Below are 27,918 nucleotides of genomic sequence, written 5' to 3' on the forward strand. Positions count from 1 at the left end.
GTGTCCTTTCTTGAGTGCTGGAGGGCTTCTGATCAAGTCCACACAGCTCTGTGTAGCCTTCTAGACTGGCCAAAGCTCTGGTATCTCATTTGCTTCATGGGAGACCTTTGGACCCAGGGTGAAGTGGAGGGCTTCGGGTAAGAAAGTTGTCGGTGAGGTCGGAGGCGGGAAGTGGTGTGCAGGTATCCTTCCGTTTTTCCAAGGCAACACGGTCCAGTGAGGACACGGTTTGGGTTGTAATCCTCTGCCGCTTCCGTGGTAGGTAATTGTGGTGTGAGGGTTATATGAAGTCACGCAAGTGTCTGGGGAGTCCTGACATTCAGTTGTGGTTGTGCTTCTAGTTGGAATCTTTTGGAAAAGCCGTATGATTTTTCACACAGCTCCTCAGACCCTGGGAGTGGTGGTTTGAGGGGCTCTGAGGCTGACAGGAGAGAGGTGTGCGCTCTGGCCGCCAGTTTACTTCAGTCCAAACCACTCTCATTCTGTTTTAGTTTTGTATAGTCTCTTTGTAGTTTCACTTGTGGGAGGATTTTGCTTCACTAAAGGACTTTAAGAGATCTTCCAAAGGGATCCAGTCAGCCCTAGAGCTGGAGAAGAGGGAGGGTTTCCCAAGCCTAGGGCAGCCCCGAGGAGCTCAGTCGGCAGCAGCCCTTTCCTCTGCTCCCTTTGTGGGTCTGATGACCTCCTCTAGACCCGTGCTGTCCACTGTGTAGCCACTAGCCTCATGTGGCTGTCGAGCCTTTGAGATGTGGGTAATTCGAAGTGTGATGCGTTGCAAGTGTAAACACAAACCAGACTTCGAAGACTTGGTATAAAACAAAAAATGTAAAATAGCTCAACTTTTTAATATAGATGTTGAAATATTTTGAGCATCATGGGTTAAATAAAATATATTATTAAAACCCACCTGTTTCTTTTTTTTTCTTATTTTTTTAATGTGGCTACTAGAAAATACTCAATTTTATCTATGTGGCTTGCTTTTGTGGCTCACGTTACACTGTTTTGGACTGTGCTGCTCTAGACCTCTGGGACTGCTTTCCTGCTTTCCCTCCCTGGCCTCCAGGAGGCTGGGTCTGGACACAGCTGAGAGGGTCCGGTGGCCCATGGGCTGGCCTGGGCCAGGCTTCCTCATCTAGGGACCCTTCCTGGCACCAGCGTGCATCAGTGCCAAGGCTTTCTTGTGTGCTAATGAGACGGCGCTGGTGTTGGGAGCAGAGGCTGAGGCGCTTGGCTCTGGAACACTGCTGAGTGCTAGTTATGTAATCTGTGCTGCCCAGAAGGGCCACTAGATGCTGCTCTGTGATCCCTGAAGGAACAAAGCATGGCTTCCTCAGAAGCCAGGGCTTAGCCTTGCTTTATCTGGAGCCCTTTCTGGAAGGTAGCTGGCTGGGGCCTTGGCCTCTCCTTCTTGGGGTAGTATGGGAATGGGGCCATGCAGAGGACGGGATTCTCTGATGATACACAGGAATGCCAGCTATAGCAGAAGGCTAATGGCATAGGTAACAAGGAGGCTGGCCCTTCTAGAAGCTAGAGGCAGGCTATAGGATAAATAGGCTGATTGATGGGGTTTAGAGCTCTTCTCTGAAGAAGACTGGGAAGAAAACAGCTCTGCTTCGTTCAGCCGGGTCTGCGTTCTGGGGCCTTGATTCTGCCATTTGTGGCAGAATATTGACCTTTCTTCCTTGCCTTGCAATTGGAGCTGTGATGGGGGCTTGGGGTGGAGCTGGTGATGGTGGGTGCCTTGAAACAGTGGGCATGGCCGGGTGGATAGAACTTCCGGTCAGCCTCTTTCCTCAGTCACAGTAGCAAGCGGGCTGGCAGTGCACGTTTCATTCATGCTGTGCTGCAAACATGGCTTTGCCTTTGACACGTGAGGAGATTGAGGTAGTAATGCAAAGAGCTCTTTTTGAAAGTGCTAGGGAAGGCTGGCTGAACAAAGGCAAGAAGAGAAGATACCAGAGTGTGGTCAGATTGGAAAAGGCCCAGGCAAGTGCATGCTTCTTAGGTTTGGGAAATTGAAATGGGGTAAAGTGGACCTTGGTGCTGTCTGCCATGAACTGGAATAGCTAGAACTGAAATTTGTAGGTATAGGGAACAGGGTGGGTCCAGATAGTTCTAAGGGGAGGATTACAGGCTTCGAAATCTAGGCCCGTTTTGTGAAATGGAAAGCATTTAACCTTTGCTCAACACCAGAATCTGAAGGCGACCCTGAGAGGCAATATGGACAAAGGCTGGGCCTCTGGGCCTCTCCACCTGGGGCTGGTGGGAGAAAGGCTTAGCCTTAGAGAGAGAAAAGAGAGTAATTGGGCCAGGGGGCCTGGAGGAGATTACCTCTTCAAGCTCCTTACTATAGGGAAGGAGGGTTGAGGATCACTCCATTTTCAAAGCAGGCAGAGGTTGTACACGGAGGAACATTTGGAGGGAGGGGCGCAGTGAGCTAAGGGCCTGCTTTCATCTAAGTTAAGATGACAGCTGCTGTGGAGGTTTCAGAAGTAGCCCTCTGGGTACAGAACAATGCATTTTCCATTCTACGGTCACCAAAGTCCCTAAAGCTTTCAATTGCCACTATTGACAGAGAAATCGCTGGGTAGTACATACACAAATTCTAGCGCTTTCTGACTCGATAGCAGCATTGTTCTGTGTAGGGCAGTAGGCAGAACTGGCAGAGCTGGCACAGGTTGACAGCCTCGTGTGAAGTGGCCAGGGAATTGGGTAGTCTAATCTGGATTACCACTTCCTTATCTTTTGGTCCAGAGGTGATAATCTGGATTCAGATATGGGTTGGAGCTTCTGTTTCTCTGGTTTGTGGTCAACTCTAAATCAATTTACAGAACAAAACTAAAAGAAAAACGAATGATTCTTGTGAAGGATCTGAATTCTTGTCTGTGAGAGGAATTGTTCTTAGTCGAGTCAGAATTTTACAATTTTACTGGTGCCAGATCTTCAAATGATACATGTTTTGCATGAAAACCAGTTAAATCAGAGGATCAGAGGCTGGTTGGAAAAACGGTTGCTTCAGCTTTACTAGAACTGGTAAGAAGGCCAGTGGAAACGTCGAGGTCACATCTGTGAAGGACTGGCCCGTCTCTGGGGCAGCGGACGACCCAGGGGCTCTCAGAGCCCTATTGGTGTGGGAAAGCCAGGCGGTATTTGCGGACCAACCCGGAACGCCTAGGCCTCTTTGGCCTGGATTTCTATTTACCTCTAGGCCCGGGGCATTTACCTGGAGTGCGGGAACAGAGGACCCGGAGGGGGAGGCACGAAAGTCGATGGGACAGCCCATCGGGATGCGAGTGGCTTCAGCAAAGGCTTCTCCTCCCCCGGCGCCCCAGCATCTTTCCCGGGTGGCGAGGATGTTAATGGAAAAAGGGATCTCGGAGTCCCGGCCAGCCTCTGTGGATGGCTTCTCGTGCGGCAACCTCAGTCCGGGCGGGCCGCGCGTCGCCAGGGCGGGGACGCGGCCGAGAGCGCCCCCGCGGCCCGCGGCTGCGGGCGCCGCGGCGGGAACAAAGGCAGCACGTGTCTGGGCGGGGCGGCGGGCGGGTTCGGCCCTCGGCCCCACCCCCGGCGCTCCCCCTCCCACCCCCGGCCCGGCCCCGAGCTCGGCTGCGCGGGGCGCCCAGGACTCTCACGCGGCCGGGCTGCTGCTGGCGCGGCGGCGCAGAGCGGGCGGCGAGCGGTGCGGGAGGGGCGGCCCCAGGGGCGGGGCGGGGCTGGCGCCGCGAGTACCCGCCGCCACCGCCCGAGTCCGGGTCCTCCAAGGGGCGCGGCGAGTAGAGGCGCTCGGGATCGCGGCCGCGTCCCTGTCTGCACCGCGCCCGGCTGTCGCTGAGGACCGCGGCGGCCCCGGGATCCCCGGCCAGAGCAGGCCAGCCCGGCGCGTGGGCCGCGCGCGCGCGCCCCCGACAAGGAGGCCGCGGAGGAGCGCGCCGGGGCGGGAACGGGAGCGCGGCGGCGGCGGCGGCGGCGAAGGCGGCCGGCGGGGGGCGGGGCCGCGGCGTCTGCAGAACCTTGGACAGAAGCTCCGGAGCCGCCGCCGCCGCCGCCGAGCGCGAGCCCCGCCGAGCCGCGCCGAGCGCGGGGGACCGCGGGCCCGAGCCGCGGCGCGCATTGCGGAGGGAGGGCGCGGAGCGCAGGAGCCGCTGCCTGCCGGGTAAGCCTGCGCCCCGCGGCCGCCCGCTGCCCCCGAGGAGCCGGGGTCGGGGTCGAGGCCGCGCGCGGTGTCGAGGCGGGGGTCCCTGGGCGCCTCCCGCCGGCGCACGGGCCCCTCCCGCCGCCGTCCGGACCGCAGCGGCCGCGGCAGGCGGGCGGGGGGTGCTGCAGTGGAGGCGGCCGGGCTGCGGCGCGGGGGCGCAGGGGCGCGGGGCCGGGGCCAAGTCCGCGGGGGCCGCCTGGGCCGGGGTGGAGGAGCGCGGCGCCGAGCCCCGCCTGGTGCTGAGAACCATCTTGTTTTCCACGCAGATCTGAAGGGGCAGCACGCGCCCCCGGGAGCGCCCCCGCCTCCTGCCCGGGGCCGCCGCGGGCTCGCTGAGCTGTCTTCTCCCTCCGGCCGGCAGGCTGGGCGCACAGGGGCGCGGGCCCCCGCCCGGCGCGCAGCGGCACCATGGGCACGGTGCTGTCCCTGTCCCCCAGCTACCGGAAGGCCACGCTGTTTGAGGATGGCGCGGCCACGGTGGGCCACTACACGGCCGTGCAGAACAGCAAGAACGCCAAGGACAAGAATCTGAAGCGGCACTCCATCATCTCCGTGCTGCCTTGGAAGAGGATCGTGGCCGTGTCGGCCAAGAAGAAGAACTCCAAGAAGGTGCAGCCGAACAGCAGCTACCAGAACAACATCACGCACCTCAACAATGAGAACCTGAAGAAGTCGCTGTCGTGCGCCAACCTGTCCACGTTCGCCCAGCCCCCACCGGCCCAGCCGCCCGCACCCCCTGCCAGCCAGCTCTCGGGCTCCCAGACCGGGGTCTCCTCCTCGGTCAAGAAGGCCCCGCATCCTGCTCTCACCTCCGCAGGGACGCCCAAACGTGTCATCGTCCAGGCGTCCACCAGCGAGCTGCTGCGTTGCCTGGGCGAGTTTCTCTGCCGCCGGTGCTACCGCCTGAAGCACCTGTCCCCCACGGACCCTGTGCTCTGGCTGCGCAGCGTGGACCGCTCGCTGCTTCTGCAGGGCTGGCAGGACCAGGGCTTCATCACGCCGGCCAACGTGGTCTTCCTCTACATGCTCTGCAGGGACGTCATCTCCTCCGAGGTGGGCTCGGACCACGAGCTCCAGGCCATCCTGCTGACCTGCCTGTACCTCTCCTACTCCTACATGGGCAACGAGATCTCCTACCCGCTCAAGCCCTTCCTGGTGGAGAGCTGCAAGGAGGCCTTTTGGGACCGCTGCCTCTCCGTCATCAACCTCATGAGCTCCAAGATGCTGCAGATCAACGCCGACCCACACTACTTCACACAGGTGTTCTCCGACCTGAAGAATGAGAGCGGTCAGGAGGACAAGAAGCGGCTCCTCCTCGGGCTCGATCGGTGAGCCCTGTAGCCCGCATCCTGGCTCAAGGATTCAATTCATTTTTAAAAATTTATTATTAAGCAAATCAGATTTTGTGTACAGTATGTGTCTAGCAAAGCCACCGAGGGCCTGTCCCTTCCCACCTTCTCTCCTTGGGGTTTTCCTCAGCCCTGCTGAGAACTCTGGGCGCTTTTGAACTCCCGAACCTTGTGCAAAACCCAGAAGATGTATCCAGAGCCACCCAGGCCACCAACCTCTCAACTTTGGGGAATTCAAAGGACTGACCTGCCTCTGCCACCTGTGCCCTTGCTGGACCAGGGCAGGTGAGGCTGCCCGCTGCGTCTGGCATGGGAGCCGGAGGCGGGGGCCCTCTGGCCAGTTGGCCCAGGGAGCAGTTGGCATTTCCGGTTGGAGGTCCTTTTCTGGCTCCTGTTTTGGGTCGTCCATTCTCCCAGAGGCTTGTGGAGCTCACCGCCCTGACCGAGCCACGAGTGGGGTTGTGAAGGCCGGATGCCCGCCACCCGGGGACCGCTCTTCAATCATGGAGAAGCTGGCCTGGTACAAAGATTGCGTCCTGTCGTTTGGCCGCACACGACCCTGGTTTGCTCTTTTTTCTTTTTTAGGGAGAAGGGCTTTCCTTTAGTGAAGACACAGAACTTGCCCCCTGGCCACCCCTCGTCCCCTGCTCCCAGCCATGTTGGTGGTGTTGGTCAGTGAGCTGGTTTGACTCATGAAGTTCTTTGATTTGGGGTCCTAGCTAAAGGAGTAGGGTGGAGCTAGGGACAGTTCCTTTCCTGGGGGAGTTTTTCATTTGACTAATGCAGCTTACTCACCCTGTGGCGGAGGCCAGGGCAGCTGCAGGTGCCCATTACCAACAGCCTGCCTTCCAGGCGGGTGGGGGAGTCGTGCCCGAGACCAGCCAGTGCCCACCTAAGGGCTAAGGCCTCTTGCCGGTGCATGTGACATTTTGGTCCACAGAGCTGGGGTGAGGGGGTGATGTCAGGGATCAGGGTGATGTGGTAGTGATTGCAACCCCCACCCCCTTCCCCACCCCTGTTCATTTAAAGCTGTTTCCAAACAGTTCAGTTTCTTCTGAAGACGAAGCCTTGCCCTGCAAGGCCCGAGGAGACCACTGGATCTTGGAGACAATTCCAAGACGGGAGTAACGCTCCTGCTTGCTTCCGAAGCCTGCTGATTCTGCGCCTGATCATTTGCAGCTGCTGCTTGGGGTTTCCGCCTCACCCTAGCGGCTGTGAGAACACGCAATGTGTGCTTAATCAGTTTCCTTTCTGATTCTCCCAGATTTGGTGGCTTGGGACTTGGGAGAGGAGCGGGAGAAGGGAGCCAGTCTTCCTCCATGGCCCGGCACTCCGGCTTTGGGGAACAAAGAGCAACGTGAAGCCGCTCTGGAGACTTCTCTCTTCCAGTCCCAGTCCCCCCCCCCCCCCCCCACGGGGAGCGCTGGCATGGGGGGGCCGGGGGAAGGCAGAGGGTCCTTTGACACAGGATTAGGTTCCAGGTGGCTGCTGGTTTCGGCACAAACACTACTGAAATTGACGCTTAACAAGAGAAAGCTGTGAAACTGAGGCCCAGGTTTAAGAGGAGCGTTCGGTTCCCAGACCAGAGGAGGAGGGCCTGCTCCGTGCTGGGAGGGCGTTTGCTCGGCTGCGCCTCAAGGCCCACGGAGCCCTCCCGGGGCCTGCCAGATAACCTGCCGTGGAACTGGAAGGAACCTGCGGCTGCCCGCACTGCTGGCGCAGACTGGCCGCTTCCCCGGGTGGAGCTGTCGCACGGCCTGTCTGTTCAGATCCCGCCGCCACGTGCGACCTGAGGTAGGAGGCCCTCGGGGGCGGCAGGCCCTGGCGGCTTGGAAAAGGGAGGTTCGGGTGCCGAGGCTCAAGAGGAGGGGGCGCGTGTCCGTAGTCCACTCGTTGGGCGGCTGAACTTGGCCTGAAACTGTGCAGTTAAGTTGCATCCCCAGGATTCCGGTTTTGTGCGTTTCCTTCTCTTTCTCCGTATTTATTTTTTTATTTCTTGGAGGAGGTGCAAATTTCAGGAGTGGTCGGGGACTTAAGGAAATAAGTCTCTGGTCCGCGCCCCCCCCCCCCCCCCCCCCCCCCCCCAGTGTGAAGCCTGCCACGTTTCTCCTCCCTGCCCTTGCGCCGGTCAGGATCGTGTGAAGGAACCCATGTACTTGAGCGTGCAGGCAGTGAACCCATTTGACATGCTGCTATGAAGACTACTTTTAGAACAACGATTAAAAAAAAAAAAAAAAAGAAAAAAAAAAACTAACCTACGGAAAAAAAAAAAACAAAACCCTTTATTCTTTAACTGTTGCTTTTACAGTGATATTGTGCATGCGAACCAGGAGCATTTTGTGTCTTAAGAAAAATAATCTTAGAACAGATGGCTGTGAGCATTACACCCGTCGACAGAACAAGTCACAGGAATAATAGTTCAGGATTTGGTTTTCCTCTTTTTCTTGTAAACCTGAAGGGTTGATATATTCTTTCCATACATTATTAGAATCTAGTTTTGTTCCAAAGTTGTTAAACTTGCAATGAAAAGAAAATGTGCCATTTTTTTCCCACTCGGAATTATTCATAGCTGTATATTTGAAACTGCTAATTACGCGTGCGGTGTATGTTCTTAGTGCAATTTGTTCTGTAGTTCCTCTTTGACCAAACCGTGGGTATTGTTAACATTAATTTATATTTGTCTCATCCTGTATGTGTGTGTGTAGTGTGTTTGTAAGTATGTGTGGTTTATAATCTGACAAGGTCATGAAGCTCAGTTTGGCTGTAATTTAATTCCCCTTCCCTTATTTTTATTTATTTTTGTACTGTGCTGATTAAATAAAATGCACTGACCATCCATTACATAGGCCTCTTTTTGTGGGCATGTCATTCACGAGCGGGGGTGGCGGGGGGGGGGGGGGGGCTAGTAGAAATGATTCCTCCGCTCCAAACGTAATTGGATTTGTGTTATGGGTTGTGGGGGGAGAGGAGGGAGGTCAGGGCTCAGTGCAAGGGCTTAACCAGTGTGTTCAAAGTTAAGGTGATTAAGAGAGAAGCACAGGTGAAGTCAACTCTGGCTTAGTCGGGCATCGGGGGCAGGAGTTGCTCCTCAGAGGCTCCCTTGGCTCTGCGGAGCTGGGTGACAGGGCCCTGCGGCCATGGGGTTGGGGGTGGGGAGGAGCAGGCCTAGGCGTGTCCTGGGGAGGGGCTGGCTAAGGCTCCCGAAGGGGCACCAGACCCAAGACCCCATTTGTGGGGCTTGGCTCTGAGGCTGCTGCCCCCACATGTCCCGGGCCAGGCTCTGCTCAGCGCCCGTCGCTGGGATGCCGGGATGCTTCCTCTCTGGCCAGCGCGTGTGGAGGGGTGTCCGCGTGGCTTGGCCCTGTCAGTTTAGTTCTGTGCAGGTTTCCAAGAGTGACCAATCCAGTCCTGGGGCTCCCAGATCAGCAGCCACCATGGCCCATGATTGTGGCAAGGGTGGCGGCTACATGGCCACTGCTCTGTGCCCACTCCTGCCACCTAAGTTTCAGGGCCTAGGGCAGCATGGACTCCAGCCTCCCCAGGACCTGCACCCCGTGGTCCGGAGGTGCCCCTGGACACTAGGAAGGCATTTCCACCCAGCTTGTACCTTGAGAGCTGTCAGCTTGTGATCGAGGCCACGGACTTTTCTCAGGGCGTCTCCCTTGGTCTGAGTCACAGAAGCGGGGCTGCATGTGCTTCTCCCCCCCATCTTCCCCCCCACCTCCCCTCCCCCGCCCCATGATGGTGACCGGGTGGCTCCTGGGCGTGGGGATGCTCTGCCATCTCTGCACCTAGCTCACCTGCAGCCCCCGCCCCCACTCTGTCCTGAGAGGTCCCGATGCCTCCGGCTCATTCTCCTGCCACCCCCATGGTCCCCAGCCGGCCGCTGTGGGCATCGGAGCCCTTCCTTCACGTACGCGCTTGGACTTCGGTCATGGTGAACCAGGTGAACTTCGAGCCTAGCGCACGGGCCTCAAAATGGTGGAACAAAATGCTTCCATTGAACTCCGCCACCTCCTGGCCTTCCCACAGCTTTCTTCTCGCTAGCTGTTTAATATTTTTGTTCAGAAGCCTCCAGTAAATTACCCTCCATTTTACCTTATTTGTGTCTCATGCTCCCTCCCATCCCCTGGGATAACAGCTTTTTACCAGCTGAAATGTCACAATTGTAGGTATAGTTCTCAATTACAGATAAGCAGGACACCTTTAAAAATAAGATTTAATGCTTTATTGCTCTTGACGGTAAATCAAAATATGCTCTAGAAATAAAGTTAATTTAATGGAAAATAGGAATAAACGCAGCAAACCATAAAACTGCATTTAATTAGATCAAGAGAAACACTTCATTGCATACAATCACTGTGTCCTCGGGCTCTCCCCGGGCACCCAGGAAGCATGACTGAGACCACACCCTCAGTTCCTGGTCGTTCTTTCCTCCCACATGCTGGGATAGGACATCACGAGAAAGTGCTTGTCGACCGGCCCTCGGCGGGAGGCCCCTGCGCTGGGCCGGGGAGCCACAGGCGGCCCTGGAAGGCAGGAGAAAGGACTCCAGCCTCAGAGAAACCCTCATTGGCATGTTCCATTTCGGTGTGTCTAAAACATACCTGTGCACATATCTAGCGTAAAGCAACAGGTGTGGGGAAGTCAGTGGAAAGGAGAGGCGCCGTTCCAGTTAGGATGGTTCAACTAGTGTCAAGGTGATTGGCAAAACTCTGTTGCTAAACCAGGCTGATGGCACCTCTGTGCTGTGCAGGCAGCTGACCAGGCTTCAAGAATGAGAATGGGTGTCGGAGGACAGGATGCCAAGAGGACTTTTTGTTGCAAACTGCACAGGGTGCAGATGTTTACAGACCCTGGGAAGTCAGGGCTGGGGGCGTGTGTGCATGAGAGCAGGCTGCTGGGACCACCTGGGGGTCAGCCAGGTGACCATGTCAGGCACAGGACGCTGTGCTCAGGCACTTGGTGTGTTTTGCAGCGTCAATGTGGCAGGTCGGGAGCGTGGCGGGGTTGGGGGGGGGGAAGCGGGTGGGGGGGTAGGGTGCGGGCAGCGTCTGTGGCAGAAAGTGAAGAAAACAGCAGCACGTCCCTTTGACACCCTGATGGTCTCCTCCTGAGCCGTGGGCTCACCCTCAGCGCCCTCCCCACACAGAGTGTCCCAAGTCCCTCCTTTTAAGGCTCCTGGCCTGGAGGCCTGGGCTGCCCAGAGGCTCGGGGCGGAGTCCTCAGCTGTGGCTCAGGAGCAGGGCGGTCTCAGGAAGGCATGTGAGGCGCCCGTGCTTTCGGCCGGGCACGGACCGGCAAGACGGTGGCCCTCTCCTGGCGCGAGGTCTGTGTGCCCAGCCCGGACCCCAGCTGCGGCGGGGGGTGTATGCAGGGCAGGGTGGGCATCCTGGCCTGGCCTGCAGTGCCAGGACCCCCCAACTCTGTTTCTGTCACTCCGCCCCTCTGGCCCCGGTCCTCATTCTCCAAGTAAGTAGGAAACAGAGGTGTGGAAAGGGGAAAACATCCCAACTACCCCCCCCCCCCCGCCCCCCCCAAGCACTCACTCCCTGGCTCCCGTGACTCCGTTTTCTTATTGGTGTTCTGACAGGAGTGTGGGCACCACAGACGCCGTACCGGATGAGCAGCCCTGCAAGCCGCACCGTGTCCGTGTGCAACCACCATGGGCCCAGGCCGTGTGGTAAAGGAAGCTGGCCTTTGGAGCACCTGCTCCCTCTCGGAGAGGTGGCCTCGGGCCCCGGGGCACCCGGCTGGACTGCCAGCTGCCAGCTCCTGGGCTGAGGGGCTGGCCCTGCAGGTGAACCTGCTCACCTGGTGGCTTTGGCTGACTGCTGGGGGAGGGGCTCTGCCAAGGAGCACTGAGCGAGGTCCCGGGGGCGGGGGGGGCTGTGGTCACCTTGGGGGAAAGAGGGGTGGCAAGCTGGACTCATGGAGAGAGCAGGGCTCCATCCCCGGCCAGTCCCCCAGGGGAGCACGTTTTTGGTTGGGGACATCGCATCCACCCCTCGCAGGCCGGGTTGCTGGTCAGCGGGTCAGGGCACACTGACCTGACCTGGCCAGGGGGCGCGGGGAGGGCAGAGGCTTCTCTGACTCCAGGCACCATCAAGTTGCTCTGTGGCAGGGCACCAGGGTCTTGGGTCTGTGGAGTGAGGACCGTGGAAAGTCGGGGCAGAGGAGAATGGAGACCAAAGGCAGAAAGGCAGCAAGGAGACCTCAGGGGAGGAGTCTTGGAGGAGGCAGAAGAGGGCTGGGCTCCAAGCACAGACCCTCGCGAGCTGGTTTGAAGCGGGCAGCAGCGGGCAGTCGGCAATTAAACGGGGGCCTGCGATGCGGAGCGGCTGGGGGGCGGCTGCCCGGCTCGGCGGCCCCCGCGCCCTGGCGAGGCCTCCCCGGTGAGCGGTCAGTTCCCGGGCACGCTGAGGATGAAGCCCGAGCGGTTCTTGGTGAAGTCGGGCTCCGGCTGGTTGAGCCGCGTCTCCACGGAGACCGTGCACTTCTTCCCGTGCAGGCTGCACTGCACGGGGTTGGTGACGTTGACTTGAAGGTGGCGCTTCTCACTGGAAGAACCGAAAGGAGAAAGCCCAGATGGGCAGTTAGCAGGCAGCCGGAGTGGGGTGTGCTTCCCCGGCAACCCCTGGGGCCGGCCGATCGCCGAGCTGCTGTGGGCCTCGCGGGTGCCCTGGGGCCACGGTCCCAAGTGGTGCCCCCGGAGAGGGCGAGGGCAGCCAAGGCCGGGGCTGGGCTGCAGCCTCAGGCCAGAGCCAGCAGCCAGCAGCCATCAGGGGACTGCTGCCCGGCTCCACAGCACCTGGCCTGTTGGGCGGGACCGGAGCGGGGAAACGTGGTGGCACTGGGGCCGCCGAGGCTCTGGCTTCAGGCTGAGGGCCTTGTTGGGAGGGGCGTGGGGTTCTGATTCGGGACGACTGGTTGTCTTTGGTGGCAACTGGGAGGCGCGTCCGGGGGTGACTGGAGGTTCTTGCCCGCGAGCCCTCCCTGCCCAGAGGAATGGCTTCCAGAAGTCCCGCCCCGGCTGTGCCCAGTGGAGAGAGGCGCCTTCTGTCCATCCGCTCACTCCTGCTGGCTCAGCCCCGGCGCCCGGGCTTATGCCCCTTCAGCTGCTTTGTGCCTGAGAGATGCAAGGGGTTAAGAGGAAGGCCTGCGGCATCTGTGGGTCCTGGCCTGGTGCAGCAGGGCCCCCTGGGCCCCTGCCCTTGCGCCGTGGAGGACGGACGCAGCCGAGGTGTTTCAGGCTTCCTCCCGCCCCTTTCCCGCCTGCTCTCTCACGGGGTGTGTCCCACGGGCAGACAGTGGATCAGGAAGAGACCCGAGGTTATCACTTGTGGGCATTAGGTGTCTTAATACTTAATGTCTTGCCGGCTGCAGCTAAAACCTTGGCTTAGCTATTTTTAATCAGACTTGGACATAAAAATAGAGTCCACCAGAGGCAGTGACTCAGGCACGGCTGGGTTCCTGGGGGAGCCAGGGCTGCTGTGCAGGGTCGAGGTGTGGGGCCCCGAGACCCTCATCCCGCTGTCGGGCTGGCCCAGGGCAAGCCAAGCCCCTGCGCTCAGCTCTGCCCGCAGCTGGAGATGCCTCCGGGACCCCGAGCCTGCACCTACCAGGGCTCGGTCAGCCTCCGTGTCCCTCTTGTCACCCTGCCACAGCCTCTGGGCGCCTCTGGCCGGAATCATGTCCTCTGGGGATGTCTCCCTTCTGACCCTGGCAGAGGCCTCCCCTTTGGCCTTCCCTCAGTGCACTGCTGGGGACAGCCTCTGCCTCCCGCCTTCTGTGTCTGCCCCTGTCCTCCCCATGGTACAGCAGTGTGCACAGAGTAGGTTCTAGATGCACCTGGGGGACCCAGTCCTGGGGAAATGGCTCTAACAGGGCCACATTCCAAACACTGAGGCGGGGGATGGGACGCACCAGCCACCCCCACGTTCTTGTCTTGGTACAACTGGGACATTGCTACTTTCAATAGGGCCCTTCGGACTCCAGACCCTTCCCAGTGCCCTGAGTACAGTATCTGCAGAGAGCTGCCCCTGACTTCACTCTTCCTCCCTCTTTTGGGCTCTGGGTGTCTCCAGCATCTGCTCTGCAGTCTTGGTGCAGGGTTGAGGCCGGTGGGAAACCTAAGAGGAGTGAATGGCTACCGTGGAACGGGTCACAGGGTAGCAACGCCTGACTTCGCCTTGAAAACGGAGGCCCCGGTGCAGGGTTGTAGGACAGAGAAAACCACAGAGAACCAGTCCTCCAATTTGCTTCTCCCCACACTGGGCGGGGCTGGGAGTTTCTGTCCCAGCCTTTCTGTGTCCCAATCGGGGAGCAGTCCCAGCACGGGTACTGGTCTCCGCTTTTAGAATGAGAGCCCCTGGAGGGCAGGGAGGACCTATGGGGCTCACACACTGCACTGTGTGTGCAGGGATGCTCCCCAGGTGCTGCCGGGGGACATGTACATTTGTAGCTGCACTGCTGTCGTGGGCTCACAGGGCCACCATGACGTGCGGGCTCATGTCCTCTGCTTGGCCGGCTGCTTCCTCCCAGGAACACATCTCTGCCAACCTCAGGTGCTCCCTGCAGCCTTGTAAGTGTCGGGCATGATTGGCTGAGATCCTTGTAGGGCTCCAGAAGGGAGGCCTGCTACTTAGCAAAGGAATATTCCGTACTGTCGCCTTAAGTGACAGTCTGTGCCTGTGCTCCTGCTCCTTCCCTTGGCATAGCACTGAGTGGCCCTGCCCCAATTCCCAGCCTATCTTCATGGGGTGCTGAGGGGTTTTCCCAGAAGAGGGGGGTGAGGGGCTACATGTAATGCTTTTTAAGTATTTATTTATTTTGTGAGAGAGAGAACAAAAGAAGGGGAGGGGCAGAGAGAGAGAGAGGAAGAGAGAATCCAAAGCAGGCTCCCCACTCTCAGCGCAGAGCCCAGTGCGGGGCCCGAACCTGTGAACTGCAAGATCATGACCTCAGCTAAAAACAAGAGTCAGACACTTAACCGACTGAGCCACCCAAGCGCCCCTACATGTGATGCTTTTAGAACAGAACAACGTTGCAACAGAACAACATTGGCTGGAGGAAGAACAACTTTCTGGTCTCAAGAGCGGCTAAGCCATCATCTGCCTGTGCCATCCGTACACGGCCATCGACAGGTGACAAAGGAAGATGACGTGGTTCCTCAGTAAGTCACACATAGAATTATTACCACGTGACCCGGCGATCCCTTCCACTCCCGGAGATCTATCCGAAAGAACCATAAGCAGATGTTCACACAACATGTACAGGAATGTTTATGACAGCATTATTTACAGTAAACAAACGGCAGGACCAACCCGAATCTCTACCAAGTGATGAAGGGACAAAGTATATCCATTCGATGAACTGTTATTTGGGAACTGTTCATCCATGGATGAACCTTGAAAACATGCCAAGTGAAAGAAGCCATGTAGTGTAGAATCCCACTTACAAGAAATGTACAGAGTTCCCAAATCCATAGAGACAGAAACAGGAGTGGGGGCGGATAGGGACTGCTTCCAGGCTTTGGGAGGATGAGAATATTCTGGAACTAGACAGTGGTAATGGTCGCACAGCACCGTGAATGTGCTGAATGTGACTAATGGTAAATTTACGTGTCTTTTACAACAATAAAAAAAAAAAAAAAGTGGATGGATCTAAAGGAAACCTAAGAACTTGCCTTCAAACCATGTTTTCTTTTCTCATTTCAAGCTCAACTGAAATGGTTTTAAGACCAGCAAGGGGGTGCTTGTGCCTGTGCTGGAGACAGGACAGTAGCTGGGTACAAGCGGCAGACAGGAACTGGACATTCCGGAAGGGTCATCTGACCTCTCTTGCTGGAGCTTCCCCACATTGGAGATCTTCATAAAGCTCGAGCACCTTCTTCATTTTGTAGAGAAAGGAGAGCAGATTTAATAGGTGGGGGCAGGGTATCTCCCCCTGATGGCACGCCAAGCCAATGACAGCTGCCGTTGGAGGCTGGCTGCAAGGGGGAGGGGTTTTTTTCCTCCCCATCTTCTGTTACAGGATTTAATGGCTCAGCAAACTCTGGAATTCGGGGACTTTCATCTTGTTTCATCTGTTCTAAGCCATCACTGCCGGCAAATGGCCTTTATCAAATTACGTTCCTTCATTTTGCACCTAGGCTCCTGTCCTCATGAGAGAAATCTGTGGATAAACGCAAGACCCAATCCATGGGGGCCATCAAGTGAGCCCTGTATTTTTTGTAGGGCCTGCACAGAGGAGGGCAACAAAAGTCTCCCCGGGAGCTGTACCGGCCCAGAAAATGTCTCCTCTCGTCCAGCCCCGCTCGGCTGGGACGTGGAGACGCCCACCCACTGGTCTGCTCTGATGCCCCCCAGGACTCGCAGAAGCGAACAGGCCAGCTTCTCTTCTCAGTGGCGTTGCTGGCATCCCCTGCTGGAGTAGTGGTGACCCTGTTCTGCTAAATGCACTTTGAAGGGAAATGGAACGGGAGAGGGGGGCAGGGCAGGGTACTGCCTGTGAACGCGTCCTCTGGGGGCTGGCGAGGTGTTCCCGAGAATGTGAGGCTAACGCTACGCACTCCCGTGTTTGCTCACAGGACGTGGCGGGAAGAAGCTCGCCTGGCACCGAGCACAGGCAGGTTGTAAACGGACGCTTCTCACAGCCATCAGAGGTGTAGCAAGCGTGCTGTGACGGGCCCCAGGGTCCCCGGGTCAGGCCATTCTCTGTTTGGGCACCAGCCAGGCGCAAACGCGGAGGCTCGGGCGCTCGCGGGGGCAATGCCACGGAAGGGGCGTCTGGAGCTCGTGTGTGTGTAGCTGCGTCACTTCAGGAAGCAAGGCCCGCTGCTCGTGTCAGACCACAGAGGCCTAGGAAGTGCTACTTCTGTTTTTGCCGGGGCCGAATGGCTCCTTGGACTGCGGTCACTTCTAAAGCGAGTCTAACGGTCCAGCGCCATGCGGTCCTGAGAGTGGGGGTGTCCCACCTCCTGGTCTACCGGGTCCTGTTCGAGTTTGCCTCTGGTGAGGTATGGGGTCACCACTTCTTTGTGGAAGATAAAGCTCCCCTTGTCATCGCGTGGCTCTCCGCAGGCAGCTTGTCCCAAGGCCCCCGGCCCCTCCCCAGCCTGGCGCCTGCCTCCACAGCACTGAACCGGTGGGCAGAAACCCCACGTGCCCTACTTGTGGCCCTGCCTCTGCTCTCTCTGCCCTGGCCACCGTCACCCTTTTTAAGAAAAAAAAAATTTTTTTTTTGATGTTTATTTCTGAGACAGAGACAGAGCATGAGCGGGGGAGGGGCAGGAGAGAGAGGGGGAGACAGAATCTAAAGCAGACTCCAAGCCCTGAGCTGTCAGCACAGAGCCCAACTCGGGGCTCGAACCCACGAACCACGAGATCATGGCCTGAGCCGAAGTCAGATGCTTAACCACCTGAGCCACCCAGGTGCCCCAAGGCACTCCCATTCTTGACGGGGTGACAGGCACACACGAACACCCTGTGATTCGCATGGGATACATGCAGGAGGGCCACGTGGTGACATCAGACTGGCACCTCAGAAGAAGGGGGACTCCGGCAGGAGCAAACTTACTCCTTAAGTATTGTTTTATCTTTAGTCCCTTTCATCTCAGACATTACCCCACAGTAGTGTCACCCATGCCTGTGGTTTCGATGACAGTTACCCAGTCAGCGTCCCCAGCCTAGCATGAGGTCCAAGCACATATCTGCGGCCACCTGCTAGACAAACGCCCTGAGCTGCACCGACAGCTGTGTCTTCTTGTGTCCAACACTGAGCTATCGTCTTGGACCCTTCCCCCAAACTGGTCCCTTCCTCTTGTCACACCCACGACTGCAAGAGTGGTCATCATCTACCTGGTCACGAGACCCGCAAGCTGGGAGTCAGCCTGGATCCCTCCTCTCCCTCTGCTGCCCGCAGCCAGTCACCACGCTCTGTTCACCGAGCTTTCTCGGTCTCTCTCCACTGCCACCATCCCAGCCCAGGACTCGGCCCTGCTGAAGCCTCCCAATGGATTCCTCTGCCTTCGGTTTGCCCCACACCCCACTTCAAACCTGTCCTCCACCTTGCCCTCAGACATATCTCCTCAAGGCACAAAAGGAGCCCGTTACTCCCCTGCTGAAACCCCTTCAGTCATTCCCCAGAGCTTTCGAGAACTGCCCGCCCCCGCCCCGGGCTGAGCCGAGTGTCCCTTGTGTCCACTGCTCTCTCGCGGCTCCGAGTGTGCAACGGTGCTGTGCTGGTTCCAGCAGCACGATCTGAGCTCACAATGGCCCTGATGCTTACCAGGGTCTAGAAACGTGAACGAAATTCCACCAAAAGAATATTTAAAATCAAAGTGGAGGCTGAAAGAAGGAAAGGATGACCTCCAGGAGCTGGAAGGAAGGAGGGGACAGGAGGCCACTGTGAGAGGGAGGGTCCCTGCAGATGCCAAGGTGGGGACATGCTGGCTTGAGCAGGAGACATGCCCACGCGGGCCACATGGGAGGGGAACTGGGTCTGAGGTGTGGAATGAGGCTGAGCCCTTGCAGGCTGCCCGATCCAGAAAAAGGTCACCCGAGCCTGCCTTCTAGCCTGGCAAAGTGGGAAGACACACAGTTTTCCAGTAAAGACTGGAACCCTCAAGGTGTCTTCACTAAACCTCTTGAAAAGCAAACCCCACTGCAGATCACCAAAGGCAACGAGCAAACCTTCAGAACTCCCACAGGGAAAAGACACATTCCTTGCAAAGGTACAGACCTTTTCATCAAATGTGAGAAAATAATGAAAACACAGACTCTTCCAAGTGTTTAAGGAAAATAACCACCAACCTAGAATCATCGAGCACGAGGGCAAAAACAAAGACTTTCTCAGACACCAAGGTAAATTTAAACAAGCATTCACTGTATGCATGTATGTATGAATAAATAAAGACGACTAACTTTGGGGGTTCAACCCAACACTGATCTAAAGTCCTGGAAAACAACAACATGAGAGATGGGGTGATGGTCCAAGGGAGGCATTTGGAGGTCCTTTGTCATCTGGGAGGAGGGTAGGCACGCTGATGAACTTTAGATTTCCTAAGACCTGCGCGGGTGTGAAGAAAACTAATGGTAAACAAGAATGTTCGGCGGAAACATGCAACTCTGGAAGAAGTGGAAGGAAGGGGGAGAGAAACTCTGCCTCATCTAATGCAAGGCAGAAAACAGGAACCAAAGCAGCCAAGAAGCAACATGGGAACAAGAAATCACTAGCGTGGATGTGAACGCCGAGGCGTGTGAACCTGTTACAAGGGACTTCTCGCATTTAATTTAGAAATGCAGCTACCTGCTACTTGCAAGATACCCATCTAAATCATCATGACAAAGAAAAGTTAAATGAAACCAGACACGAGGCAAATACGAATCACAAGAAGGCTGGCAAAAGACGCTGCTGGGAACGAACTCGTTAGGTAATTGTTTTCTAAAAAAAAAATTTTTTTTAACGTTTATTTATTTTTGAGACAGAGAGAGACAGAGCATGAACGGGGGAGGGTCAGAGAGAGAGGGAGCCACAGAATCTGAAACAGGCTCCAGGCTCTGAGCTGTCAGCACAGAGCCTGACGCGGGGCCTGAACTCACGGACCGCGAGATCGTGACCTGAGCCGAAGTTGGCTGCTCAACCGACTGAGCCACCCAGGTGCCCCAATAATTGTTTTCTTTATCAGGGAGTAGTTCAGCAGGACGGTTGTCATGATATATCTGCCATCATAGAAAATGATCTTAATGTGCTTTCCTAAAACACAGATCAGCAGACAATATTAAAAGAACATAGATTTGGGGCCCCTGGGTGGCTCAGTTGGTCAAGTGTCTGACTCTTGATTTTGGCTCAGGTCATGATCTCATGGTTCGTGGGGTCGGGCTCTGTGTCAGGCTCTGCACTGGTGGTGCGGAGCCTGCTTGGGATTCTCTCTCCCTCTCTCTCTGCCCCTCCCCTGCTCACATTCTCATTCTGTCAAAATAAACTTAAAAAAAAAAAATACTTTAACCAAAGAACATAGACTTGAACCCAATTAATAAGCTTGGGTGGGGGCACCTGGGTGGCTCCTTCTGTTAGGCGGCCGACTTCAGCTCAGGTCATGATCTCATGGTCTGTGAGTTTAAGCCCCGCATCAGGCTCAGAGCCTGGAACCTGCTTAGGATTCTCCGTCTCCCTCTCTCTCTCTGTCCCTTCCATGCTTGTGCTCTCTCAAAATTAAATAAACAATAAAAAAAAATAATTAAAAAAAAAGCCTGTGTGTATGTGTGTATTCACTATGCTCAACAATCGGGCACACATTAGAGAAGCGACACTGGGCACGCGGGTCAGGTACTAGACCACAGAAGGAGTGCGGTAAATACCTAAGAATTACCATCAGACAGAAATTACCTTCTGACTATGCTATAATAAAAATAAAGGTGAATACAGGCATACCTCGGAGACCCCACAGGTTTGGTTGTAGATCCCATGATAAAGCAGGTCCCTGAACCTTTTGATTTCTCAGTGCGTGTAAAAGTTAAGTTTACACTATGCTGTAGTCTACTAAAGTGTGTAATAAATAGCATTGTCTAAAAAAAAATGTACATACCTGATTTAAAAAATACTTTATTGCTACAAAAATGCTAACCCTATGTGAGCTTTCAGTGAGTCGCAATGTTTTCGCTGGTGGAGGGTCTTGCACAGTGTTGACGGCTGCTGACCGATCAGGGGGCCGGGTGCGAAGCCGGGGTGGCCGTGGCGGTTTCTCAAGATAAGACAATGAAGTCCGACTCTTCCTTTCACGAACAATTTCTCCGTAGCACGTGATGCTGTTCGATAGCATTTTACCCACAGTAGGACTTCCCTCAAAATTGGAGTCAGGCCTCTGGAACCCTGCTGCTGCTTTATCAACTAGGTGTATGTCATATTCTAGATCCTCTGTTGTCATGTTGACGTCTTTGCTGGGAGTAGGTTCCGGCTCAAGAAACCACTTTCTTGGCTCAGCCGTAAGCAGCAGCTCCCCATCCGTTCCAGGTTCCTCGTGAGATGGCAGCCCTTCAGCCCCACCCTCAGGCTCCACTTCTGACTTTCATCCTCCCGCTATCGTACCACATCTCCACTGAAGTCTTGAACCCCTCAAGGTCCTCCAGGAGGGTGAGAATCAACTTCTCCCAAGTTCCTGTGAGCATTCATATTCTGACCTTCCCATGAATCACAGATGTTCCTAATGGCATCTAGAATGGTGAATCCTTTCTAGAAGGTTTTCACTTTACTTTGCCCAGATCCCTCAGAGGAATCACTATCTGTGGCAGCCATAGCCTTCCAAAATGTATTTCTGAAATAAGACTTGAGAGTTGAAATGGCTCCTTGACCCGTCTCCATTGGCGCTCTTGCGTCACTGGGTGCTTTGTCAGGGAGCAGTCCTGTTTTGAAAGGAATCTTTTTCAGAGCACTAGGTCTGAAAAGTGGGCTTAAACTATTCAGTAAGCCATGATGTAAACAGATGACTGTCATTGAGGCTTTGTTGTTCCATCTGTAGAGCACTGACAGAGCAGATTTAGCATAATTCTTAGGTGCCCTAGGATTTTCAAAAGGGTCAACCAGCATTGGCTTCAACTTACAGTCACCAGCTGCTTTAGCCTCTAAGAAGAGAGTCAGCCTGTCCTTTGAAACTTTGAAGCCAAGCATTGACTTCTACCTACGAAAGCCCCAGATGCATCTCCTTCCAAGAGAAGGCTATTGCACTTACACTGGAAATCTGTTTACTGCAGCCGCCTTCCAGAATGATCTTAGCTGGACCTTCTGGAGAACTTGCTGTAGCTTCTCCATCAGCACCTGCTTCACCTTGCACTTGTGTGCTACAGAGATGGCTTCTTTCCCTAAACCTCATGAAGTAACTTCTCTGCCAGCTTCAAACTTTTCTTCTGCAGCATCCTCACCTTCGTCAACCATCACAGAACTGAAGAACCTTAGGGCCTTGCTCTGGATTAGGCTTTGGCCCAAAGGAATGTGGTAGCTGGTTTGATCTTCTCTCTGCACCACTCAGACTTTCTCCAAATCAGTGATTGGCTGTTTTGATTTCTTTCCTTTCCTTTCCTTTTCTTTCCTTCCTTTCCCTTTCCCTTTCCCTTTCCCTTTCCCTTTCCCTTTCCTTTTCCTTCCCTTCCCTTTCCTTCCCTTTCCTTTTCTCCTTTCCTTTCCTTTCTTTTCCTTCTTTCTCTTTCTCTTTCTTTCTTTCTGTCTTTCTTTCTTTCTTTCTTTGTTTTTCCTTCTTTCTTCCTTTCCTTTCCTTCCTCTCTTTCTCCCTCTCTTTCTCTCTTTCTTTCAAGTTTATTTATTATAAGAGAGAGAGAGTGTGAGTGGGAAGCGGCAGAGAGCGAGGGGGAGAGAGAATCTCAAGCAGGCTCCACACTGTCTGACGTAGGGCTCGAACTCACAAACCATGAGCTCATGACCTGAGCTGAAACTGAGAATCAAATGCTTAATTGAGCCACCCAGGTGCCCCTGGCTGTTTCGCTTTCTTACCATCCATGTGATCACTGGAGGAGCACTTCTAATTTCCTTCAAGCACTCTTCCTTTGCATCCACAATTTGGCTATTTGGTGAAAGAGGCCTAGCTCCAGGCCTGTCTCAGCTCTTGACAGGCCTTCCTCACTAAGCTTGATTGCCTCTAGCTTCCGATTTACACGGAGAGACGGGTGACACTTCCTTTCACCCCAACGCTTAGAGGCCACCGTAGGGTCACTAACTGCCCTAATTTCAATATCGTTGTGTCTCAGGGAATTGGGAGGCTGGGGGAAAGGATGAGAGAGACGTGGAGTGGGGGTGGGAACAGAACGCACACATCTACTTATGAATTCACCGTCTATATGGGGCACAGTTCTGGGCACCCCATCACAATTAGAGTAGTAACATCACACAGATCACCACATCCAATACAATAATCATGACAACATCTGAGATAGCGGGAGAATTCCCAAAACGTGAGAGATACAAAGTGAGCAAGTGCTTTAGGAGAAACAGTGCCAACAGACTTGCGCGACGCCAGGTGGCCACAAACCTTCAGTTTGTAAAGAATGCGCTAGCTGCGAAGGGTAGTACAGTGAAGCCCGATAAAATGAGGTATCCCCGTGTATGTGATTCCAAGGATCCTTAAAATTTTTTTTTAATGTTTATTTCTGAGGGGGTGGGGGAGGGGCAGAGAGAAGAAGGGGGAGGGGCAGAGAGAGAGGGAGACACAGAATCCCAAACAGGCTCCAGGCTCGGAGCCGTCAGCACAGAGCCCGACGCGGGGCTCGAACTCACGGACCGCGAGACCGTGACCTGAGCCGAGGTCGGACCCTCAACCGACTGAGCCACCCAGGCGCCCCTCCGAGAATTCTGATTACACTTCTCCATCTTTGATCTGTGAAGCACAGCAAAGGGACACACCATGAAGCAAGGCGTGTCTGGATAATAATAATAGAACGATAGCAGAAAAGCATATGGTACGTGCTTCGCAAACACCGGTTCGTGAGATCCTCGTGAGAGCATGTGGTAAGTTCCATTTTCAGAAGAGGAGATAAGGCCTGAAGAGGCTAAGCACCTGCCAAGGTCACACGGCACAGCCAGAATTTGAACCCAGGCAACGAGGCTAGAGTCCAAGCCTTAAGCTCTGTGCAAACTGCCACGAAAATAGTCATTGGACTTTGTTAGCTGCTCTGCCTCTTTACTACGTGCTCTGAGCACAGCAGAAGTGTTTTTCATCCCCCCATTGAGAGCTCCTAGCGCAGCGTCTAATACAAAATAGGAGTCGCATATAAGTCTAGAGAAATAATTTTTTTTTTTTTTTTTTTTTTAAAGACATGATTGAGAAAGTCACGGGGATTCACTGTGACATACGACGCCAACCAGAAGACCCGAGGCCAGCCTGGCGCATCTTCAAAGCAGTGTTGCTGAGAGGTGAGTCCGTCAGGCTTTTGGGGACACGGGCCCCTGGCACCTCACTCTGAGCAAGGGTCTGTTTACGTGGAAAGGCCAAGTAAGAGGCACCAGGCATGCTCACGGGGATGCTCTTTGGGGAAGGATCCCTTTGCAAAGTGAATCATGGCCTCGCTTGGTGAATCCAAGCTTTCCCATGGTAGGCACTCCTGCCCCTCTGCTAAGGAAGTGCTCAGGGAAATAAAAACACATGGTAGGATGGCAAACATGTGGACTGATGGGTTCTGGAAACAAAAATACGTAAACACACACGTGGTGACTAAGGCTGGTATTACGTAGCAGCATGCCTCGTGCGGTCGTAAAACGGTCTTGAATTGGGGGAGCGGAGGCTGAAAATCACGCGTTCATCGAGAACCTGCCACGTACGAGGCAGTGTATTAAACATTTTGCCATCCGCAGTGCCTCTTTCAATGCTTCCCCAAACCTTACGAGGTGCTGAGATCATGCCCGTGCTGTAGACAGGGACAGAGAAGCTGTCAAGGTCAAGGATTCCCCGCGGTGCAAAGTGCTGAGGCCACCCACCCCTAGGCCCAGGGGGTCCACTGAGCCCCCATCTGTTCAGTCCCACACGGAGGCGCTCCTCTGGCTCTCGTGCCGGCCACCAGCTCCGCGGCGCGGGGTTCCTTAATCCTTGGTGCTCATGAGTCAGATTCGAAAGCATTTGTCGTCCGCTGTGAGGACGCCGAGGTTTGGACTTTCTTGCCTATGACCACGACCCCCTTTTACCACTTGTGTGTTTCTCTTTCTGGGCATTTCCTTCTTCGGCCCCTGGCCCGAAGGCGGTTGACGTTGCCAGGCCTGGCTGATTCCAGGCTGCCAAAGAATGGGGGCTCTGTCCTGGCGCTTGGAGAGTTTGTGCACGGTTTTGACTATTCCCTGGTGCGTGTTGGTGTCTTGACTTTCCATTCGGTGTCCCTGAGGAGGACGCCGGCAGGCTGCTGTCCCCTGTGTGTGGGCGGCCGTGCCCTGGCGAGGTGGAGCAGGGCCCGGCCTCCGCGTGCCGGGGACCGCCGCTCGCTCTGTGATTTGTCTCCCCCCCCCCGCCGTCGGAGACCAAGGTGGGGAGGATGCTGCATTCTGCTTTATTTATACATTTGGAATCTGGACTCTTTCTTTAAAGGCTGCGTTCCTCTGTCCCTCCCAAAGTGCCCAAATTGATGCTTTATGCGAGGGATAATGAAGCCTCTGAAAACCGAACTGTAAGAACAAAACCATACCCTCAGCTCCCTCAAATATACGAGGAAAGAACAACAAACAGAAGTAACAAAACACAACACCGCCAAACCAAACAAAAAGCCTACCACAAAACAAATGGGCCCGCGGCTGTGAACACAGCTGCATCTCAGGCTGGGTCAGGGGGACACCCAGGCCATGTGGCATCACCTCTGACAAGAGGACGGTGCCTCTGGAGGCTCTGGAGCCTTTGGGGGACATCTGTGTGAAAGCTCCACTTTCCTGCCTCTCTCTTCCACCTCCCCCTTCCTCTCTCCCTCTCTCCCCCTTCAACTTCTCGTCTTGTGCTTGTGCTCTAAGGGGCTTTATTTTACCAAAAAATATCTGTTTGAGAGTTGTTGTTGTTTTTTTTAACATTTTTGCTGTTTCCTGCTTACATCTCTACTTCTCCTATCTTGACACTTCTGTTAACAGCACTGCCAAAGTTAGCACCATCTGTGAACACTGGTGTTTATTTTCTCCTCACATCATTAATGAAGGTGCTAAATACGACTGGACTGAACACGCACCAGGACCCACATCTTCTTCTGAACAGATGCGCGTTAGTGGCTTGTCAGGAACACCATCCTATATTTGCCTATTCAACTCCCCATCATTAAGAGGCATTTGGGTTTCTGTTTGCGTGTGGCCCCGGGCCGCTCTACAGAGGGGCTAACAGGATCGCAGTTCCCGCTCTGAGAACTGAGCACTGAGGGGGGTTACACACTGGGGGCGTACATACTAAAAGAGAGTTGTGAAAAGAATGTATACATAAGCTTAGTTATTTTCACTGGGTTGGGACTTATAGGATAGCATTAAAAAATGTTTATTTTTGGCACAATACAGCGGGAGGGGCAGAGAGAGGGGGACAGAGGATCTGAAGCGGGTTCTGTGCTGACAGGCTGACAGCAGCGAGGCTGATGCGGGGCTCAAAGTCACGAACTGTGAGATCCTGACCTGAGCCGAAGTTGGATGCTCAACTGACTGAGCCACCCTGGTGCCCCTCTTTTTTATTTTTTTTTTATTTTTTAAGGATGGCATTTCTTAAAACATTTAAAAAAAAATTTTTTTTTTCAACGTTTATTTATTTTTGGGACAGAGAGAGACACAGCATGAATGGGGGAAGGGCAGAGAGAGAGGGAGACACAGAATTGGAAACAGGCTCCAGGCTCTGAGCCATCAGCCCAGAGCCCGACGCGGGGCTCGAACTCACGGACCGCGAGATCGTGACCTGGCTGAAGTCGGACGCTTAACCGACTGCGCCACCCAGGCGCCCCTTAAAACATTTTTTAATGTTTATTTACTTTTGAGAGACAGAGATCGAGCACGAGTGGAGGAGGACACAGAATCTGAAGCAGGCTCCAGGCTCTGAGCTGTCAGCACAGAGCCCGATGTGGGGCTCGAACTCCCACACCGTGAGATCATGACCTGAGCTGAAGTCGGATGCTTAACCGACTGAGCCACTCATACGCCCCAAAGGATGGCATTTTTGAACAGTGTTAGGAACCAAGAAAAATCCAGGGGCTCGTAGGTGGCTCGGTTAAGCGTCTGACTCTTGATTTTGGCTCAGGTCAGGATCTCACGGTTTGTGGTTCAAGCCCTGCATCGGGCTCTTGTGCTGACAGTGCGGGGCCTGCTTGGGTTCTCTCTCTCCTTCTCTCTCCGCCCCTCCCCCGCTCACTCTCTCTCTCAAAATAAATAAACTTACAAAAAAACGTTTATTCACAGGCTCAGGAATTTGTCAGCATTGTCTTGAAACATGTTCTACATCACACATCTGTGTCTAAGGCTCTGGGCTGCAAGATCAATAATAAAACAGCTCCGTTCTGAAGGAGCTCCAGCCCCTGGAGGGAGGCAGACTTAAACGGCTACTCTATAAGGCGCCTGAGTAGGCACCATGAGGTCTAGAGAGTGCGTTCAGGAAGCTCAGAGTGGAGGGAGGTGCCCACCACCAGGCAGATGTGGAGGCTTTTGTCGAGAGGGGCAGCCTCTTGGGCTGTGTGGCCCATGGCTCTGCTAGGCAGATATGCTGTCTGAACAAACTGGGCTCTCTCCATGACGACAGGCTCCCAGTGAGCCCAGTGGGCTCGCCCGGCAGAGTCAGTGTCTCTCCTTCCTTTGAGAACATCCCCCTTGCTCTAATTGTGCCTCCTTCCTGAGGCCTACCTGGGCTTCCCCAGCCCACAGAGATCTCTAGAACCCTACAGACAGGAGGCAATGAACGGCCCCTCGGAGGGTGAGGAGGACTTAGAGATGACCCTGAAGCTTGACCTAAAAGTGAAATTTAGAGAGTGTGCAGAAAACGGCAAGCATGGGACTGGAGTTCAGGATTGAAGTGTGTTTGGGAGAGGGTGGTGAGAGCCGAGGCCAGCCAGATAGGCTGGGGTGGAAGACAAGCAAGGAGTTGAGGCTTAACTTTGTAGGCAATGGGGACATCCTTAAGGGATCTCAAGGAGGGAAGATAGATAATACTTTGTCTTCTTCTGTGCACATACCATGATCTGAAACTGACTTGTTTGATTGGCTTGCTCACTGTCTGTCTTCCTATGGCTCCCACCCCCTTCCCAAAAGTAAACTTCATGGGAGTGGAACCTTCTCCATATCCCCTGTGCTTGAAAGAGTGGCTGGCATACAGTAGGTGCTTAATAAAAAGCTAATATGTAAAATTGACAGAGAGGAAGCAGGTATGTGGATGAGAGATTGATGTGGGCATTTTCAGGCTGGAAGACCAGTTAGGAAACTGCCAGTCAAGGGAGCAAGGACTGTGGTCGGTAAGAGGGCAAAGCTGAGTTAAGTCTGAGATGCATCAGGGTAAGAATCTGGTGACTGACTAATGTAGGTGGGGAAAGGGAGTCTACCAATGTTCCTAGCTCTTCAGCTTGGGTGAGGGAAGAGAGAGAATGAGTTTGGTTTTGGCCGGTGTGGAGTTGAACTTCCTCTGGAAAATCATCCAAAGGGTTTCACTACACATGATGTATGATGTCGACTCAGGGGTACAGAACTCATTGCTCTCCTTTTCTTAAGAGAAACACGTGAGCCGGTCATGTATCACAACCGTTTCACAAAACCTACTTTGTTCACGCATGCTATTACAATATGATTGTGGTGCTGTGTTCTATTAGGCAAATAAGCCTAGAACTTGGAAATGCGCTGTTAACCGTGGCAAGCACAGCAGCCTGTCTGAGCAACTGTGCCTTCTGT

The 27,918-nt window shown here is 54.7% G+C and overlaps 3 protein-coding genes across 5 annotated transcripts in view; 2 read left to right on the plus strand and 1 right to left on the minus strand.

The window, feature by feature from the left end:
• The first annotated feature begins 111 nt into the window (after positions 1-111).
• LOC123603318 (translation initiation factor IF-2-like) lies at positions 112-4,577 on the plus strand. Its single transcript, XM_045488077.1, has 2 exons — positions 112-4,153; positions 4,462-4,577. The coding sequence occupies exons 1-2, from the start codon at positions 3,270-3,272 to the stop codon at positions 4,529-4,531; spliced, it is 954 nt and encodes a 317-aa protein (XP_045344033.1). The 5' UTR covers positions 112-3,269; the 3' UTR covers positions 4,532-4,577.
• On the plus strand, positions 4,496-8,385 carry CDK5R1 (cyclin dependent kinase 5 regulatory subunit 1). The gene has a single exon (XM_045488078.1). The coding sequence runs from the start codon at positions 4,604-4,606 to the stop codon at positions 5,525-5,527; it is 924 nt and encodes a 307-aa protein (XP_045344034.1). The 5' UTR covers positions 4,496-4,603; the 3' UTR covers positions 5,528-8,385.
• A 1,372-nt stretch (positions 8,386-9,757) lies between these two features.
• The window catches only part of MYO1D (myosin ID), a 368,653-nt gene continuing 350,492 nt past the window's right edge, over positions 9,758-27,918 (minus strand). For all 3 annotated transcript variants that reach the window (XM_045488082.1, XM_045488080.1, XM_045488083.1), the window contains exon 22: positions 9,758-12,104. In XM_045488082.1, coding sequence (XP_045344038.1) covers positions 11,948-12,104 — 157 coding nt within the window. In that variant the 3' untranslated portion in view covers positions 9,758-11,947. The remainder of the gene's footprint in view (positions 12,105-27,918) is intronic.

This window comes from Leopardus geoffroyi, chromosome E1 (assembly GCF_018350155.1).
Source record: "Leopardus geoffroyi isolate Oge1 chromosome E1, O.geoffroyi_Oge1_pat1.0, whole genome shotgun sequence".
NCBI lineage: Eukaryota > Metazoa > Chordata > Mammalia > Carnivora > Felidae > Leopardus > Leopardus geoffroyi.